Here is a 20,816-nt window from a genome sequence, read left to right as displayed (position 1 = left end):
TATCTTTCATGGAAGAAAATCATACCACCTCTAAAGATGATACATGATACAGTACAGTTTTTTTTTTTTATTCACTAGAACCCTGTGTCAGCAAGATTAGTTATGCCAGACATGATATTGATTTATCTTGCCTGATATAATTTTGGCTTATCTATAAAACAAACATTAGGATAATCCCCAACTCCAGTGCAACAGACTTCCCTGTCTGAAAATCAGCAAGACTTATTTAAGGGGCTTTAAAGGATAAGATCTAATTAGCCCTTTCTAAAAATCCATAGCATGTTTCTGTATAAAAGTTCGAAGCAAAACTCATTCAAAGCTAGCTCCACAGAATTAGCAGCAAAAATATAAAATGGACCTCAGCAATTACAGAAACAAATCTTCCAGCGTTATTAGACCAAATGCTTTTGAACCTACTAAGAATTTTTAAGACTCAATTCAAAGAAATTTTGGCATATTCTAAAGAACAGAAAGTGGAGTCACTCCTCATAAAATAAGTTATTATTTCGTTCTTATTCTCTCAGAAAAGGTCACCTCATTCATTCCAAGGTCTGCTCTAAATAAAAGAGTTTATAATAAAATTAATCACAATGTTGCTCATAACAAGTCCTTTTTCCTCCTTTCCTCCCCCTCCAGCCACTGCAGTATAATGCATTTCACAGTCGGTTTATGCTTCTTTAAGGGCCTAATATTGCATAATTCATGCATATTTTTCTGCACACATTTAGTGAAAGTCCATGTGTGCAGGCCCTCGACAGGGACACAAAGCCCTCAAGGACCTGGGGTTTAGAGAGTGCCTCGAAATATAAAAAAATATATTTTATACTTACATAAAATATAAAGTTCTGTCATTTGTTCTGCTAAGCCTATCATTAACCAGATATGTAAATTAATATAACAGTATTTGATAGAAACACTGCTTTAAAAGGAACATTCCAGCCGAGGGCCCTTTGTCATCTGTTCTATATTCTGCCATCTTCTTTTTCAAGGGAAACTTGGCTCAGCAGAGACCATTAGGCATATCATGGCAGTTAAGATATGGTTACTTGGGACTTAACTTTTGATTCCAATACTTGCAATATGACTTCAAGATAAACACTGCATATAGCAATGGGCACAGACAAAAAATATTCTTAATTTTGTCATTCAATTTCTGTAAAAATGTTACAGAATGGTTCCCATTTCTCATGCTTCTGTTATAGAATGTGCTGCAGAAATGACAGCCCCTGTCAGTATTTTTTTAACACCCCCCTGCCAAAAAGAACAAATCCAGGCACTATTCACATTATTCAATATTTTACAATCACTTATGCTCATTTCAAAAGCTCTGTCAAATGCTACAAAAAGGTCTTCTAGAAGTCAGATATATAAAATCTACAGTTTCACAACACTGAGAAGTACAAATGGTTAACAGCTGCTGTGTGTGTACAATTATTTCAAATCAATGAATGAGAAAAATATCAAGACTATTTGTAACTTCTTCTGCCTCTCTTAGAGTAGTAAAAAATAAGAGAAAGAGAAATAATAAAAGCAAAAAATAGAAAAGCTATGAAAGCCAGTAAAGACTTTCGGGTATGAAAAAAGCTGCACTCTGTACACAGGGTGAATTCTTCTGGACAAAATCTTCCCAGGGTTTTGGGACCTGGGAAGCCATTGTTGTCAATAATTTTCCTGTAATGTTTCATGGATGGTTTGGGCTCAAACTGATTTGCAGCATAACGATACAGGCCAAACTTCGGAGCTGTGTGATCATTAAATGAATAAGCAAAGTATCCACAAAGATTGATACCATCCAATACATAGGCTAGAAAAACAAAAGGACAGGAGAAAAGTTATGAAAATATTTTGCACACAACACTTTGCTTTTACATAGCCCTGGCATATCAGCAAAAATGTCAATACCATTTAATAAAGCTTCAGATTTAATTAGATTTAATCAGAAAAGGCTTCTTATATCCGAAGACAAAGAGGTAAATACATTTAACATAGTAGGCTTTACATAATTAAGCCTACTAGGATGCACCTGGGTTAAATCTTTAAGTACGTGAAGCAGTCAAGACTGCTGTGAAGCCATCTTATATGGAGGACAAGGTAGTCCAGGGTTTATTCCACCCAGAGTAGGTGCGAGGGATATTCCATCTTCCTCTTTTAGCCAAACTCCTTTATCCCTGGGGAAAATACTAGCCAGCACTTGGACTTTTTCAGTGTGTCAAGGAATAGATAGCACTTTCTCTGCAGGTGATAGTGTGTGTATGTTTGAGAGTTTCTATCAGGTATCAGGCTCTCAGGTGACTTAACCCTCAAGAGACCGCTGTTTCGGGGGCTCCTTACCTTTCAGAGCTTCGTTTATGTAATTCTTCATGTAATACACCCTCAGATTGTCTTCAGCTGCGTGCGGATCATCGTCGATGCCGTTGGAGATTATATACATGGGGAGGTCTCCGTACTTGGACTTCAGCCAATTCAGTACCTTGCGTAACCCCCAGGGCACCACGGCCACCTGACTGGGGGAGTTGAGCCAGGTGATGTCAGTCATTTCTTGCACCGCCAGGTAATCATTATATTTTACTGGATCTTCTTTTTCCCAGTCTACAAGGATGGTGGTGTAATGGCTTAAAGCCAAAAAGTCAAAGGAACCCCGGATTAGCTTTTTTTCCTCGTCAGTGAAATAAGGCAGGAGGAAATTGTTCCTCTGGTTCAGCCAGTCCCTCATCACGCGTGGATAATCCCCGGAGCCGAAAATGGGCTCGGCCAGCCAGCCAATGTCAAATTGCAAAACCCGCTCGGCCACTTCTTGGTCTTTTGGGGAGAGAGGGCAGGCCGGTTCTATCCAATCCGCCTGCAGGGCTATGGATATTCTACCCTTCTGAGAGCGCCTAAACTTCTCATCGTACACGCGCCAGGCCAACGCGTGGGCCTTCAGGAGGTGGTGCCCCGCGATATACGTCATGTTCCGCGTGGACGGCTCGTTCATCGTGATCCAGAACTTGATGTGGTGGCCGAGGTCTCGAAAGCACAGGCTGGCGTACTCTGCAAAAGCCAGGGCGGTATGAGGGTTCTCCCAGGCGCCGTGCCGGGCCAGGGGTGGCGGCAGCCCCTGGTGCGGGGCCGCGGGGCGCCACAGGGCCACCACCGGCGTGATGTTGGCGCGCACGAGCTCACTGGCCATGCAGCGATAGTAGCGCAGGACCGTGCGGTTGACCTGGGACTGGTTCCCCAGCGGCAGGATCAGCGCCCAGTCCAGGGAAAAGTGGAAATGCGACACGTGCATTTCCCGGAGTAAGGCGATCTGGGGCCGGATGGCGGCGAAGTCAACGCAGTAGGATTTCCTCTTCTTGGTCACAACCCCGTCCACCTTAATAAGCCTTTTACTGTGGTGGACATCCCACAGGTAAACGTTGGGGTCGGTAAACTGAGACAGAGTGGTGTCCACCTGGCAGGAGGAGAGTAACCGTTAGCCTCACCTGGACGGTCCTGGAAAGTCGTTCAACGCAGTTCTTTTGACAAAACCAGCCAGCGAAATAGGTAAAATCAGAAACCTTTCTAGCTGAATTTTTAAACTATTTTTTCATAAAGAGGAAGTTCTTGGAGAAGAAAATATTTCCCTTTGATGGGTGCACATTTGTTTTTCCCATAGTTCTCTGTAACTCTGGATTAATGTTAAAAAAACCCTGAATTTCTGGGGTCACTTCAGATGACAAACATTAATAATCCTCACACACCTCTGGTCTGCGTTAAGCAAGCAGAATATTTTGGATGTTTTTCTTTTAGTGTAAGAAATCACTAATGATACGAGGCTTTCAAATTTAAAAAAAACTAGACAAAAAAATGATAAAGCTTAAAACCTGAGTGAGAGTCAGAAAATGAAACGATATTTAAGATTAAATTGCGCTTCTTAAAATCACGTTCTAAATGGAGGTTTGCTCTAGGTGAAGGACGTGGAAAATAAGCATAACGGTTGCCTTTTATTGGCATTAGAGTCCGTAACAGAATTTAGCAAACTCATTCTGACTGATGGTAGAAAGTGATAGAGAATGTGGAAAACAATTCTGTCATCCACCCATAATGGGATATTTTAACATACCTTTTTAAAAATTTCTAAATTATTTTTCTGTGACGATCATGACAATAATGGTTCTCAATCTCTGATTTACAAGCCTTCAAAATGAAAACATGTATTTAGGAAAGTGGACAAATTGCAAAATCAAAATCACAAAATCCTTCCTCCACATGCCAACCATGGCAGGAATGGAAACTGAAAGTTCATCCCAAGGACCCGCCACCAAAGCCAGTTTTCTCCTCAGAAATAATCCTGTTAGAATTGGTTCCTCAGTTTGACCCTCTATATAAAAGCTGGGGTCAAACTCTGGTTTTGAATCTCTAGCAGAGGTTTCCTTGCATTTTTCAGGCCTGTTGCAAATGAGCTTCTGTTTCTCTAGAGGGGTCAGTGCTGTGCTTATAAAGGAAAGTAATAAAATACAGCGTGTCAGAGGGAAATTGCTTTTTCTGGAGAATTGTCCCTTGTAGATCACCCACACATGCATTTCCTCTAATGCTGTGGGAATGCTGTCAGAAGTATTTTTCCACTGTGATGCACCCACAAATCATGTTTCCTCAGCTTTGCAAGAGAAAATATTTGTATACTCTTTGGAAGTGAAAGTGTTCATAGCTTGAAGGAATTATTTGGATTATTTTTAGAGCTTGAGTTGACAAAATTCGTAACTTTTCTATCATAATTGTTCCAGAACAACAGCTTTTATTCAGTCCATCTGAAAACAAACATGAGAGACTAGGGTATAATTTCTATTTATACCCTATTTCTTAAAAATACAGGACATTTATAAATGGGTGTTTAGGCAAAATTCTATATAATCTCCACTGATGTACTGACTTATTTCTTAATAAAAAAAAAAAGAAAAAGTTGAACCTTTCAGAAGGTTATAATATAGGTATTCAGTATATTACGGAAGAAATGTTTCCCTAACAGTGGCCAATGTTAAAAAAGCTCTACGTCCCCAGTACATAGCAGGTTTTGTATTTATGAGCTATGAGCATTAGTGGTTATGGGAAAACAAACCTCTTGGCTGGGAAATTAGGCCCAAGGACAGTGACAATCCATGTGAACAAGCCTAAGATCAGACTTCAGACAGGTGGTGTTAATGAGATGTTATTTTTAAAGCTTTTCAGGTGAAATGCATGCCTCATTCATACTGGGAGTTTGAAACACTAGCCAGGAGTGAAAAGATAAATTTCAATGGTTGAGAATGGACTTGAGGACACCGGGAGGGGGAAGGGTAAGCTGGGACGAAGTGAGAGAGTGGCATGGACATATATACACTACCAAACGTAAAATAGATAGCTAGTGGGAAGCAGCCACATAGCACAGGGAGATCAGCTCGGTGCTTTGTGACCACCTAGAGGGGTGGGATAGGGAGGGAGGGAGGGAGACACAAGAGGGAGGAGATATGGGAACATATGTATATGTATAGCTGATTCACTTTGTTATAAAGCAGAAACTAACACAACATTGTAAAGCAATTATACTCCAATAAAGATGTTTAAAAAAAAAAAAAAGTATTGCCAGCTAAAAACACCATGATGGGTCTTGCTGTTTTTCTTACCAGCCTGTGTATTTGAACGGAGGTAGGCACCTAAGTGTATTTGTCTCACTATTCCCTGGTCTGAGCACAGTGGTAGGTACTTAATAAATATCGATTGAACGACAAAAAAAATAAAATAAAAATGAAATTCACTTCTAATGCATTAAAAGTATAGAGACCTGCTTGTAAATTAAAACTTACCCATACACTCATCAGAACTGTCCTAACAAAAAACTTGTTTTTACTTTGTCAGTTAGGAAGTTATTAGCTTGGGAAGAGAGCCGCCACAGTAGTACAAACGCTCCAGGTGAAAAGCAGAAAGAATAAAAGAGCAGTTGCAGCCTTTTCCCACTAGAGAGCTTCTAGAGGAGCTGCGGTCCGCAGAGGGTCTGTGTCTGGCTGGGTCAGCAGGGAGCGGGCCAGGCGGCTCGGCTAGGTGAAGGTAGCAGGGGCCCTGAGCTGTGCAGCCCGAGGGGAAAGCTCCAGGGCTGATGGGTGGCTGGCATTAAATCAAAGTCTAAACAACTGCCTCTAGGGAGCAGAAAAAGGAATTCTCTCCCTATCTCCCTACGTCTTCGCTGCCTGCCGTACTTGTCGCCTCTGATCAGAGTTCTTCTTCTCTCTGGAAGAAGTAAGATGTACTCTTAAAACATTCTCACCACTGACCAGTTCCCAAGGCAGACACAGTCCCTGGATGGGAACAAAGCAGGAGTGAAAGGGCTCCCCACAAATGTCCCCACTGCTCCCTGAGTTCATACCATCTGCACAGAAACGCTGGCGGAGCCTTCTCTCCTCAAAAGACAAAGCTGGGAATTACCAGCCCTGGCTGGGCTGCTGTCAGAGATGGGACAGAGCACAAGCCCTCAGTGACTAGGGTCCCAGGGTCCAGCAAGAAGCAGGCTCAGAAGAAGGTCAAGAGGTAGAAAAAGGACCAGGGACCAACCAGGATGCACTAGGAAGTGGCCTTCCCCGCTTCCTTCCTTCCTCCTTCCCTCCTCCATCACTAGCACCACCTCTGCCGCTTCAGATCCTACTTGAACCCCCACTGTGGATCCCACTGCAGGAGAAATTAGGATGGGGAGGTTCCAAATAGCAGTGGGCTGAGGGAGAAGGGGAGATGGAGGAGGGAGGAAAACCCGGAGCCAGGAAGACAAGCTACTGGGCTCAGATATCCTTGCAAACACAGCGTTCCTTGGATGCTTTTCTTTTTTTTTAACATCTTTATTGGAGTATAATTGCTTTACAATGGTGTGTTAGTTTCTGCTGTATCACAAAGTGAATCAGCTATACATACACATATATCCCCATATCCCCTCCCTCTTGCGTCTCCCTCCCACCCTCCCTATCCCACCCCTCTAGGTGGTCACAAAGCACCGAGCTGATCTCCCTGTGCTATGCGGCTGCTTCCCACTAGCTATCTATTTTACATTTGGTAGTGTATATATGTCCATGCCACTCTCTCACTTCGTCCCAGCTTACCCTTCCCACTCCCTGTGTCCTCATTGGATGCCTTTTAAATGTAAGGAAGGGACTGAAGTTGAGACTGTCCCTAAAACTAACTGGAGGTCTGAATAAGATGTAAGAATAATACAACTCGGCAAAAAAAGAATTAAGGATGGTGGTGATTTAAAAAAAATTTTTTCTTAATTATTTATTTGGTTGCATGGGATCTTAGTTGTGGCAGGTGAACTCTTAGTTGTGGCATGCATGTGGGATCTAGTTCCCTGACCAGGGATCGAACCTGGGCCCCCTGGGAGCATGGAGTCTTAACCACTGCACCACCAGGTGTTGATTTATTCTCCCATAAATCAAAGATTTCAATTTCATATTTACCAAAACAACAGCAACCCATTTCAACTAGAAGGCCTTCCCTCAGATCCAAGCGTTCTTCCAAACACCTCTTTCGAACTGAAAGGTAACAAAATATGCCGTCCCCAAATATGACTGTAGAAGTTCAGGGCATGCCACCTCAAAAATGCCCCTTCAGTATATTGATTATTTTGAGCTGCAGGTACTTGAAAAATAGCAAATGCAAGGGAAAGGCTTTCTCTGAACTCCTCTTATCTGCCTAGAGACAGATCCTCCAAAAGGAACTCAAAAGGATTGTCATAAATCCCTTTGTGGGAGTTTCACCAAGCACGGAAGATTTATCACAGGAGAGGATATTCAAAGCCAACATCACATGCAGGCAAACTTTGTCACAAACTATCATAGCTCCCATCTATTCTGTTAAGGGCCCATTCATCTTTCCTAAAAAGCATTTACTTTTCCCCTTTTCCTATTAAGATGGTATTTAAGCCTGAACTCTAAGCCACCTTGGGGAGTTACTCATTTTTCTCAGAGCATCTCCCATGTATACATGAGGTAAACATACTAATAAACTTCTGTTTGTTCTTCTCATGTTAATCTATCTCTTATTACAGGGGTCTCAGTTAAGAACTCAGAAGGGTAGAGGAAAAGTTATTTTTCCTCCCCAGCAGAACCAGTGAATTGGCTAGAAGCACCCAACATGCTAAACCCTTTGCTTGTCTGTGGATACCAAACTTTGTCTCCGTCTTGGTCTCTATTTGCACACACAGACTCTGTTCAGCAACACCTCCACTCCCTCCCCACCCTGCTCACTTACCACCATGCTCTGTTCACACTGTCAAACTATTTGCGACCCATCATTTTCCCTCAATAGACTCCTTTGAAAGCAGGGGTCGTATCTTACTCATCTTAGTGTGTACTTCCCTCAACCAGGTCCCCTCCCCCCAGCAATTAACACTAAGCATCCAAAAAGTGCTCGCTAAAGTATTCAATCAAACTCTAGAAAACAGATTCTTTTAAAGTTGGAAAAATTAAAAATAATATTGAGGGCTAACTACACAGCAGATGCTCAATAAATATTGGTTGACCATTTTGAAGAACTTCATTACCACTGCAATTCAAAAACTGTTGCTAGAAATGGCATTCCGATCAGTGAATCATAGAGCAAGTGTTTTTCTTTCTGGAGCTATTTCCACAAGCTTGGGGGTTCCACAGTTATGCCTCAGGAGGGCTCTGCCTAATGCTCCTGCTTCAATCTCAGCAGCTCCACCAAGATCTCAGATAATGTGGAGTTCTGTTTTATATCTTGTTTATGGAAGAACAACTACTTTAAAAGGGGTTGAAAACCATGGTATTAAAAGAGACTGTTTTATCTTTCACTATCCTATCAGATCTTAAAGATGGATATATTTTTAATCTGTTCCCCTTGGAGCTGATTTAAAGTGCAAGATGAAGCTAGGAAGATTTTTGGAGAGAAGAGTGCAGCGTGCCTTTAACGTGCTCACTAAGGAACCGTGTTTGGCCTGAGGAATGGACAATGTGCCATGACAACCTAATAAGGAAGTACTACTTACTAGTGATAGGGCTTGGTGAGACTGCGGATTGGTTTTGTCAGCTGACTTACTTGAATGTAGTTGTCAACAATTCCCCAAGCAAAGTCACAGGGAAATGTCCCTTCTAGGGGTTGATTTTCAGGTAAAGGAGGGAAGCCATTTTTCTCTATCAGCTTCTGGTAGAACAAGGCTGAAGACTTCGGCAACAACTTCTTATCCTGGCTTAGAAAGTCGACGTAGAAGAGTCCACGTCTGATGCTGTAGCCTCTGTGCCACTCGAAGCCATCCATGAGGGACCACGCGGTGTACCCGATGACATCCACCCCGTCCAGCCTGATGGCTGCAAAGGAAAGAGGACAAGAGCAACATGACCCTGTGATGGGCACTCGTCTCATGATTCAAGAGCATTTGAGGATTTTACTACTTCAGTAAGTATAATGCTTATTGTTTGGTAAACTGATGACCCTTCTCACTGATGAAAGGCTCTAAGAGAACCTAGATAACTCTACAAATATTACTAAATGTCTTCACAGATAGGCTTATCTCCAATATGTTTTTATCTGAATTTCCCTTATTTCTAGTGGGTGCCCTTTGGGCCAAGATATCTTGTTCTACTTTCTATCCTAAGCACCTATCTTTGTGCCTGATGCAGTAAATGAATTAAGTCTTCAAAGGCATGGACTACTTACTCTTTTCTTCAGAAAATACTGATATTCCTTTTTTTCTTTAATAAAAAGTGTTTTATTCAGTACAAGCAATCTGAACTGAAAAATGTGTACAGAGATCTAGATATCTTGGGATTTACTTAATCTTTAATATAATCTAAAAAATCTAGAGTAGTAACTCTGAAAGTCTAGTAATTTTAAACATTATAACCCAGTTTCTCATTTATGAAAAGAGTTTAAAAAATTAATTCAAGTTCCTCAAGGTCCCAAATGAGAAAGGTGTTACATAAATGCATTCCTACTATTGACAAAATGAATTTCTACATTCTGATTAAAAACTATAAATTCACACAGTTTATTAAGATCATCTTAAAGATTGTTTTTCCAGTGGATTCTGGCAGAAAATTAGGATTTTACCCATAATCCTACCTTTTAAGGTTTCCATTATGAATTTTTTGAGGTAATACATATATTTGGCATCATCTCTCTTGGTGGTCCCTGAAACGAACCAGCCATTTTCCACAATAAATATTTGAGGGTGGTTATACTCAAGGTCAATCCAGGAAAGGAGTTGCCTCAGGCTGGGAGATTCCAACTGACGGAACTTCATCTGAGGGTCCAACAGTTGAAAACTCAAGGTTGGTCCAAAGGAAAGAGCAAAAAAGTCGGCTGTTCCCTTGATGAACTTTTTCTCAGATTCAGTAAAATCAGGCAGAAGAGATGAAAGGTTATTCTTCATGCTCTCAGGATAGTCCCCATCAATAAATACGGGTTTGGCAAACCAGCCTAGGACAAAGTCAAGAGATTTCTGACATTCTTTGATGCTATGTTCAGTCATCCTTCGAGGACTGATCCAGTGGGAGCTCAGGGCAATGGACACCTGGCCTCCCTGAGTGGGGCGGAAAGAAGTATTGTAGAGATGCCAGATCTTGGCGTGAGCCTATAAAGAGAAAAACCACGGTGAATTTATCTCTGATTGTGAGCAGAAATACAACATGTATTTGAATCCCCATTTCTAGTTGTATCTGTTTCTCATCAAGTCTAACCTAATGACTAACCCCACAATGTAAAAGTCACCTGGAACCAATAAATAATTCCAGAGGTAAGTCAGCCCACAGTGAGCTGCAACCATAACTGGAATCATTTCCACTGTTTTTCAGCAGCCAGTGGAAAAATGTGAATTTCTTGTGTTGAATATGTAGTTATTATTCATACTTTGAAAAGTTAATGAAATAAGAATTTGTTATAATATCTTACTACTTAAATGACTTTGGATTATGTAGTTTTTAATTAATAGCCTTCGCGAAAAGAGTCAATCCCGCATCTGTGATTACACCAGGAATTTCTAAATAGGATTATATTTTTTTATCCTAAGAGACCGGGAGTTTTCAAGTCGACTTAAATTGTTGGAGTCAATTTAATATTTTGTATTCATGTCTCATAACAAAAATTCTAACACATGTTCTCACAATCTTTGTTCTTCTCTAAGAAGAATCAGCGCGGTAAAGAACCAACTCCGACATCTAATCTTGGCCCACCACCCAGTACTCTGGGACATGGCTGGCTTCCTGCCGACCCCCGCAGGGTACAAGATACAAGCCAAGAGCAAAAACACCTAAATGCAGCTTTGAAGAGATCAGATGTCCACAGTGAATCAGCAACTCAGCTGGGTGTTTCCTACAGCAATGAAATGGGCTTTGCTTCCATTAAATCAACTTCAGACTCCCATAAAATCTTGCTGACTTCTGATATCTTATTTTCATTTGTCTCCTTTCTATTTACAAAGAATAGTGTTTTTTTCCTCCCTTACTTGAATTAGGTTTTTCTTTACTTTTGAATTCCTGATTTACTCCCCCTGTTTTTCTCCAAATGCAAGAGCTGTTTATCAGCCTTTTGCTCTCCTAATATATTCTCTTGGAAAATTCCATTCTAATTCTCTGTTTGACTCACATTCTCCCAATGATCATGCCAGTTTTCATTCCACTCCCTGGGCCTGAAGAAGCTCTTGCACTCATATGCCAAACTTCCTCTTCCTTGTTCCTTAATATTCTGCTCTCAGTTCATTTCAGTGCAGGTGTCCAAGAATGGCCTCATCACCATTCTTATGAGTTCAGCCAGATATTTCAGTGGAATCAAATAGTGCATGTCTTTCATTTTTAGTTTCTTAGTAAACATCTACTAGGTTTCATTTCACGGAATGTGTTTTTTCATGACCTAAAGCAGCTATCTATATGCTAGGAAGGAAATGGAGAATACAATATTGATCATAAGCATAGTGGCCTTTGCCCATGTGATTCAAGAAACTGAGGCTTGATTGTGCTATGCTGCTGGATTTGTGATGTACCCTCCCTTCTCTATCTTCCTCACCTTCACCACCCTATCTCTCCCTTCCCCACTGACAAGAAATCTCACCAGTTAACAGTTAAACAGAAAAGAGAAGGGGAAATCCACGCTGTAGCACTCACGATGTTAGCCTAGAGGACTTCGCTAATTTGGCTGATTTGAAGCCCGTGGATAGTCATGGCCTAACCCTAACAGACATACCTCTACAGGACAAGCACTAAGAGGGGGGAGTCAGGAGGCCAGGGAGAAGTGGCAGCAACCAAGAACTTCCTGATATGGGTCAGTTTTGCAGGTAGCTGAAGTCAGAGCCATACAGTAGAACTGTCTACAATCACAGACCACTCTTCTAACCTTGAGTACTTTGACATGGCTCAGAGGAGGTCTGGCAAGGAAACGAATGACCCTGGCTATAGGGAAGTGCACACGTGGCGTTTGATATCAGATAAAATTCCTGCTCCATCACTTTTTTGTGTGCCTTTGACCACATAACTTAACCAGGGCAGGTAAAACTAACTTTCCTCTGTCTCTCACAGGGCTGTAATAAGGATTAAATGAGATACTTTACACAAAACACCTAACAGAGTTTCCACATGGTAGGGTCTCCATGAATGCTTATTCCTTCTCTCCCTAAAGGATCAACAGAACAAAAAGAAAAACACAGCAGGTAAAGGAAACGCCACCTGCTGAGGAATTCAGCCCATAGCATCGCTGTGATATAGTGATACGACCTGGAGTTTGGATTAGAAGAATCTCAAGTTTGGATACCAAATCCTCTGTTACCAGTGTGAGCCTCAGGTACTTCTTTGAACAAATGGGAACAGCATCTATTCTCCTTCAGGGACATTGCAAGGATTAAATATGATATAAGTGAAAGTGTTTTTCAAGTGGTCAATTATTTTAGAGAAGTACAGTATAAATTTGTAGCACTGGAAAGTGTGATGATTAGTTTTATGTGTCGACTGACTGGACTGAGGGACCCCCCACATGGCTGGTAAAGCATTTGTCAAGAGTTTAACTAGCTACTTCATGGTATTCTGCCTTGGCATCCATTTTGTTTAACTGTGTGTCCTACAGGGAACTTAAACTGACACTAGCCCCTCATGCAAGCGCATGCCCTGCCTAGATAGCAGCCCACAATCACAAACAAGTGTAAGTTCCTGAGATGACCTCCCCAATAGCCCCTGTGATCAACAGGTCTCCCATGCCTCGCAGACTGTATATGCCTTATGCACCCCTTACAAAAGACCCCTGTGGGGCTTACCAAAACCCCTCTTCTGGTTTGAATTGACCAATCTGGCCCAGGAACCCCAAAGCACTCACACATGGACCCTATTAAAGGCATGAGTCCAGGGTTCTGTCTCTCTCCCTCTCTCTGTGCTCTGCCTTAACCACCCCATGTGGTCCCTTAAGGCATGCTACGTACCTCCTCCAGGACCTGTGAGTGGCAGACTTCTCTGCTTCAATTTCTCTTTTTTAAAATAAGGACATCACAAGAAAAAAAAAAAAGCTACAGACCAATAGCCCTTATGGGTATAGATACAAAAAAAACTCCACAAAATACTGACAAAACAATTCCAGCAGCATGCTAAAAGGAGTATATACCATGATCAAGTAGGATTTATCCCAGGAATGCAAGGATGGTTCAACATATGAAAATCAATCAATGCAATACATCACATTAATGGAATGAAGAAGGGGAAACCCCGTACGATCATCTCAGTGAATGCAGAAACGGCATTTGACAAAATCCAAACGTATTTCATGACAAAAACACTAAAAAAAAAAACAGGAATAAAAGGGAACTACTGTGATGTGATAGGGGCATTTCTGAAAAACCCACAGTTAGCATCATACTCAACTGGTGAAAGACTTTCCTAAGATCAGGATCAAGACAGAAACAGTGCATTGCAAGTTCTAACCAGAGTAATTAGGCAAGGGGGAAAAAAAGGAAAGAAGTCGGAAAGTAGTAAAACTATCTCTATTCACCAATGACGTGATTCTACATAATTCTTTTGTGCTAAAGAATTCACACACACAAAAAAATTATTAGAGCTAATAAGTGAATTCAGCAAATTGTAGGATATGATATCAACATTCAAAAATCAGTTGTATTGGGCTTCCCTGGTGGCGCAGTGGTTGAGAGTCTGCCTGCCGATGCAGGGGACACGAGTTCGTGCCCCGGTCTGGGAAGATCCCACATGCCGCAGAGCGGCTGGGCCCGTGAACCATGGCCGCTGGGCCTGCGCGTCTGGAGCCTGTGCTCCGCAAAGGGAGAGGCCACAGCAGTGAGCGGCCCGCGTACCGCAAAAAAAAAAAAAAAAAATCAGTTGTATTTCTATACAATATCAATGAATAATCCAAAGAGGAAATTAAGAAAATAATTCCATTTATAATAGATACAAAAAGAATAAAATACTTAGAAATAAACTTAACCACTCTCACAACTTTTATTTACACTATACTGGAGGTCCTAGCCAGTGTAGTAAGGCAAATCAAAGAAATGAAGTCATGTTGATTGGAAAGAAGAGAAAATAACTCATTCATATAAAACACGATTAACTATATAGAAACCCTAAGGAATCTAAAAAAAAATAAAAACCCTAATTAGAATTAATAAGTGAATTTAGCAAGTTACCAGAATACACTGTCAAGATACAAAACTCAATTGTATTTTAATATATGAGCAACAAGCATTTGGAAAATAAATTTTAAATACAATACCACTTCCAATAGCACTGAAACCATAAAATACTTAGGAATAATTTCACAAAAGATGTGCAAACCGACTACACAAAACAGTACTAAAAGAAATTAAAGAAGACCTAAATAAATGGAAAGAAATACCATTTTTTATTAATTTTTATTGGAGTATGTTGCTTTACAATGTTGTTTTAGCCTCCACCGCACAACAAAATGAATCAGCCAGACATATACAGATATCCCCTCCCTTTTGGACTTCCCTCTCATTTAAGTTACCACAGTGCATTAAGTGCATTAGGTAGAGTTCCCTGTGCTATGTTCAGTGTATTCCCATCACTTGTCTATTTTATACATAGTATCAATAATGTATATGTGAGAGGGATACCACTTTTATGGACTGTAAGACTCAACCCTGTTAAATTATCTGTTCTCCCTGAGTTGATCTCTAGGTTCAACACCATCCCATCCAAAATCCCAATACAATTTTTGTGGAAATTAATAAATTGATTCTAAAATGTATATGATAATTCAAAGCACCTAGAACAGTTAAAATACTCTGCAAAAGGAAGAACAAAGTCGAAGCATAATAGTCAATACAGTGTGATATTGGCATAAGGATAGACAAATAGATCAAAGGAGAAGAATAGAGACTTTTTAAAGCCCATGGCCAGCTGATTTCCAACAAATGTACCAAGGCACTTATATGGCAAAAGGAAAGACTTTTCAACAAATTCTCCTGCAACAATTGTGAAAATATATGGAGAAAAATGAACTCAACCTTACACTGTGCATAAAAATTCATATGAGATAACTCATAGATCCAAATGTAAAAGCTAAAACTATAAAGCTTGTGGAACAAAACATAGCCTCTTGATTTTGGAGTAGGAAAAGATTTCTTAGAACACAGAAAGCATTAATCATAAAAGAAAAAAATTGATAAACTGGATATCATCAAGATTGAAATCTGCTCATCAAAAGTTAACAAAAAGAAAAGACAAAACACTGAGGGGAAATATTAAAAATATGTAAATGACAGAAGAGTTATATCCAAGTAAATACACTATTCCTACCAATCGATAATAAAAAAGAAACCACCCCCCTCCCCACCATGAACAAAAAATTTGAACAGACATTTCACTAGAGCATCCACACCAATGCTCAATAAGCACATGGAAAGGTGCTCAACACCAATATCAATAGGGAAATACAAACTAAAACCACAACAGTCACTCAGACTGTTCTAAATCTGTACTCTTATTAGCTGTGTGACTTTGGACACATAATCTAACTCTCTGTGCCTCTGTTTCCTCATCTGGAAAATAGGGATAACAATAGCACTTTATGTTCACATCTTTATGACGACTGAATAAGTTAATATATGGAAAGCACTTAGAATTGTGACTGGCCATTTATGTCTATTATTCAAGTGTGGTGGTAATGTCACTTGATTTATGATTTTTAAAAGATGACTGGCTGTTGTGTGGTGAACAGACTCTAGGAGGGCAAGATGGGAGCAAGAAGACCAGTTAGGGAGCTGTTGCAATGGTCCAGGCAAAAGATGAGGTTGGTTTGGACCAAAGGAGATAGTGAGAAGGGGCCAGATTTAGGCTATCATTGAAGGTGGAATCAGTAGAACTTGCTGATGAATTGGATGTTACATATGACTTGTGAGGGGAAGAATCAAGGACAACAGAGAAAGCAAAAAATAAGGGACTGGGGAAGAGAAGCGATCAAGTTCTGTTTAGGTCATGGGTTTGACATCCCAATGAAGATGCCTGGTTGGCAGCTGGGTAACTGAGTCTGAAGTTGGAAAAGACATGGACGGTACTAAACATTCAAATGTATTTCAGAGGTGATAGTGAATGGGTCACTTTTTTTTAAATCATTCTTTAGATTTTTAAAAAACTTGAAATGGAATAATTCTTAAAGGATTAATTTAATCCTACAAATAATCTTAATTAAATGGACTGAGACCAATGGTAAAAGAACTGAAATGCAGCCCAAAAACAGAATAACATTCAAATGGCTAATTTGTGTCTACTCCCTCCCCAAAAAGAGCCCTCAAGATGTTGTTTTAGTTGTAAAATAAAGGTGCACTCTTCTGAGAAAGGTCGAAGGACTAGATAAATTTCAGAGAGCACTGGAAAGTTTTTTTCCCCTTTGGCATCCTCTTACCACAAGTTCAAGAATAGTATCATGATTACACATCTAGGGACTTTCTTAAAAGTCACTGCTGCCCTGGGCTGTTACAGAAGTACACCAACTAGCCTAAATTTCATGACTGTAGGCCGAATTATTCCTCTTATTTCTATCAGCACAGCCCCATGGATTGTAAACTAAAGTTCCTTCAGAAAGAATTTCAAGCATCCTCCCCCAAAACAACCACCTAATAGAGCACATAAATAATTTCAAAAAAATAGGCCCCTATGACTTTTATCTACAAAAATAACCAGTAATCTCTGTGTGCAGTTCCTCAAAAGTTGCCTGGGACCTGCCTCTATCACCCAGGCCCCAACCTATGCCCAGGGCCTTATGTCCACCCTCGCTGATACCCAATCAGAAAAATCATGGACTTAGGCAGCAGCTGGGCTTGCTTGACTTTATTTTGTACTTCTTAGCCAATTAAATAAGTAGAATTTCTAGCTCGATCACCAAGCCTTACAGCCTCCCACAAATTAACAATTTCCTATCAATGTATATCTCATCGCTCCCCAACCCTGCTCTTTTGCTACTGTCAGGTCAACTTCTTATTACCCCTCACCCAAGCCTGTACGTACCTTGGATGACAACCTATCAACTCTGTAATGACATTCTACTTTTCCTCTATCATCTCTATCCCTCCCTGCCTTCTGTTTACACTTGCCTCTTCCAAGAAGGAGTCCCTAATTAATCCTGCTTCCTCTTACTGCTATTTTCCCCAGTTATTCTCTGAAAAATTCTCTCTCCTTCCAAATTCACCTCCACTCTCATCTCCCCTGTGAAGGCTTGTTTGGCTCCCCAGACACAGTAGACATCCCTTTCCCATTGCCCTCTGCACAAATACAGCTGGGGTAGATGTCATGCTTCTTCATAAACTGGCAGCTCTTCATCAAGACTGTACACTCTCCATCAACAACAGAGTTGACTTGAAACAATCTGAACATCCAACAACATGAGATTATTCATTTACTTATTCTTTTAGTCAAACATTTATTGAGTAGCTACTATGTGCCAGTCATAGTTCTTAGATTACTTGAAACAAATCTAAAAGGCCAACAATGGGGATTAGTTGAAATAACTCACAAATTAGGGGTTAAATGGAACACATTAATCGTTGGCTACAAATCAATCACTTTAATAAATTATAGTTAGCTACAGTCAAATCATAAGCAGTATTACCTAATTTATGGAATCATATGCACATCTATAAAATAAATATACATAAGACAGGATTTTGAAGAATTTGTACCAAGGGGATAATTGTTGTCATCTCTATTGAGTGGGACTATGGCCATTTTTTAATGCTGTTCTGCTATTCTGATTTTCTAACTTTTATGTTAAGCATGCATGCATTGCTTTTCTAATAAGAAAAATAAAATAAATAATAAAAGTAACTGAAATTTTCAAGTTTGGGGAATTTTCTGCTGCAAATTATTTACTAGATTATTTTCTAAACTGATGATGTCTGTCCCGCTTGTTTAGCTATGTTTTCATGTTTTGCACGAAGATGGATGACTTGGATTGTTCCAGCTAATTCTATCTCACACCATCCAACAATTACTTATTGATTTACTAATCTCCTATTGTCACACATTTCAGTTGCTCCAAAATTTCACAAACATGGAAGAACAGTTTCTTACATTTTAGCCTCATAATTTCTGGGGGAAAAAAAGTTAGGAATGCTTAAAAGATTCACAGAAAAACAAAATTATTAATACAGAAAGTCTAGTAACTGAGATTTATTTTTGACCAAATGATCCAGTTCATTACATTATTCTCCATCAAAATGTTTTTGACCAAGTTGTAGTTCATCAGATCATCTGGAATTCACCCCAAAACTCTAAGATCCATGTATTAAGCCAAACAACTAGGATCTCTTTTCTAGCCTGGGCCACATTAGGGGTGAGTGGTATAGGGGCAACAAGCATTTAAAATATCCTCATAGTGGAATGTGGCTGGTGCCTGGGGAGGGCAGTGGAGTATCTAAGCATGGAAATTATGATTAAAGGCACAGGCATAAGAATGTATTCAGTGTTGTGAAAAATAATGATACTAGCCTAATTAGAGAAAGCGTTTAAAACTTTGTGGCTTTTGGCATATAAGTTTACAATAGAAAGTGTGGGACCAGAATATGAAAACTTTTGAATGCAAAATTATTTGGATTTGATAGAACAGATCATAACAGGTGAGCATAAACTTCTGAGACAATGAGGATCAAAATCATACAATCAAAATCATCTCTTGCAGAATGGATTAAAATGTGAACAACTGGATGCTGCAAGTTGGAACGCTACTGCCAAAATGTAGTTATGATTAAGGTCCTGGACAAAGGTGATGATTACTGGAAAGCGCCCTCACATGCGCATGTGTGTAGTGAGAGAGAAAGACTGCCCTCCTCAAAGGGAATGGTGATTTGCAAGTCCTATTCCCAAAGTCATTGGAGCTCTTCGCCAATTCTGTGACCCACCCCAGTGTCCTTCTAATAAAGTCCCTTTTCCTCTTTAACCTAGTTTTAGTTGGGGTTGGTCATTTGCAAATATAGAATTCCTAATACACATATAACCAAGTTTGAGATTCTATAAGAACTCACTCAAAGGAATGCTTTTACAGCTAGGTAAGATACAGATCAAGGTAGATTTTTTTAAAATCATGGTGTAGTTTTGGAGTTTTGTTACTTATGATCATTTTGTCTGGATTTTTCCAAAGTAGGTTACATAAAAGGCCTTACTCATTCATTTATGAATAAAAAGTTCCTTCAAATGAAGTAAAAATTATTTCATAACTCACTCTTGGTAAATACATCAATAAATCAGAGATTAGGTTTCTTGCCTCATTAATTTATCTGTACAGGACTAATCAACATCAGTTAAATCATTCTATTTAATACTAAATCATGCTGCTATGAAAATCCTTCCAAATCATTGATGCTAGGTTGTTAACAAAATATCTGGCTTGTGACCAGAATCCATCTGGTCCATTAATCACAACGTTATCGGAGACACAGAGGGGTTCCAATTCCTGGTTTTTGCACCTGTTTTTCTAATAGCAACAAAATAAGAGCTGAGAAAGGAACATGGAGGGAGACATCAGGCTAGATGAGAAAAAGCGACAAGAAGATAAAGGACTCAGATAAAGGACGTATTCCCAAGATCAGCCAAAGCACCCTAAGTTTCATCAGTCAACCAGGCTCTTTTCAGTAAACATCTATCACTATAATTGCCAAAGTAATTCTGTAATACCCTCATGAAACGGCTACTCTCTGACTTCAACAAAATTGAGAAAAGTGTTTTTCTTCCATAACAGTCACCTTTACTTTCTAAATGTTTACTTCTGCCTCCTCACCTAATTCTCCTGCTTTGACTTATCAATAGCACATGCCAACCAACTGACTCTCTCTGAGACTTTAAGATCATTTCTCAGTTCCCAGGCTCATTCATAGCTCTTTGCTTTGGAAATAACTCAATTTCCCTTGCAAGAGAGAACACTTTTTGCGTAAAGGAAAAGTGACATGTGGATGTGTGAGGTCTTCTACGTTGTCAGACAGGATAAGATTACAGGAATAGGAAATATGTTTTATGGAATAGCCTATAATAGAAAGTAATCTGCTTGCCCCTCTTCCCCCCCGCCCTTTTCCCATTTGCCTTATGTGGTAGCAGTTTCTACATGGTCTTAAGTCAAAGTTTTTCACACCACAGATTCTAGCTGTGAAATCGAGTTATGTATAGCCACAGAAATTTGAAAATGGAAATAAAATAGAACTAATTCTATTCAGAGTGCACCACATGTCATAAGGGTAAGTATTGTTTTGTGAGACTTCTGTTGTATATGTGTCAACACATAAGATGCCTTTCTTACTGTCAGGGTCAAGGTCAGAAAAGTTTGAAAGTCAGTGATCGATGTTAAGGGCTATTTTCATTCTGCAAGTATTTATTGAGCACCTACTATAG

The 20,816-nt window shown here is 39.9% G+C and overlaps 1 protein-coding gene across 1 annotated transcript in view; it reads right to left on the bottom strand.

The window, feature by feature from the left end:
* Positions 1 to 1,466: 1,466 nt before the first annotated feature.
* KL (klotho) overlaps positions 1,467 to 20,816 on the bottom strand; it is a 36,470-nt gene continuing 17,120 nt past the window's right edge. Inside the window, exons 2-5 of the mRNA XM_030882527.2 lie at positions 10,057 to 10,567; positions 9,034 to 9,302; positions 2,332 to 3,433; positions 1,467 to 1,804 (exon numbers count right to left, since the gene is read on the bottom strand). Coding sequence (XP_030738387.1) covers positions 1,467 to 1,804; positions 2,332 to 3,433; positions 9,034 to 9,302; positions 10,057 to 10,567 — 2,220 coding nt within the window. The remainder of the gene's footprint in view (positions 1,805 to 2,331; positions 3,434 to 9,033; positions 9,303 to 10,056; positions 10,568 to 20,816) is intronic.

The sequence above is a fragment of the Globicephala melas genome, chromosome 18 (assembly GCF_963455315.2).
Source record: "Globicephala melas chromosome 18, mGloMel1.2, whole genome shotgun sequence".
NCBI classification, from domain to species: Eukaryota; Metazoa; Chordata; class Mammalia; order Artiodactyla; family Delphinidae; genus Globicephala; species Globicephala melas.
Note: the sequence above shows the minus strand (reverse complement) of the source record. Positions and strands in the feature narration are given on the sequence as shown.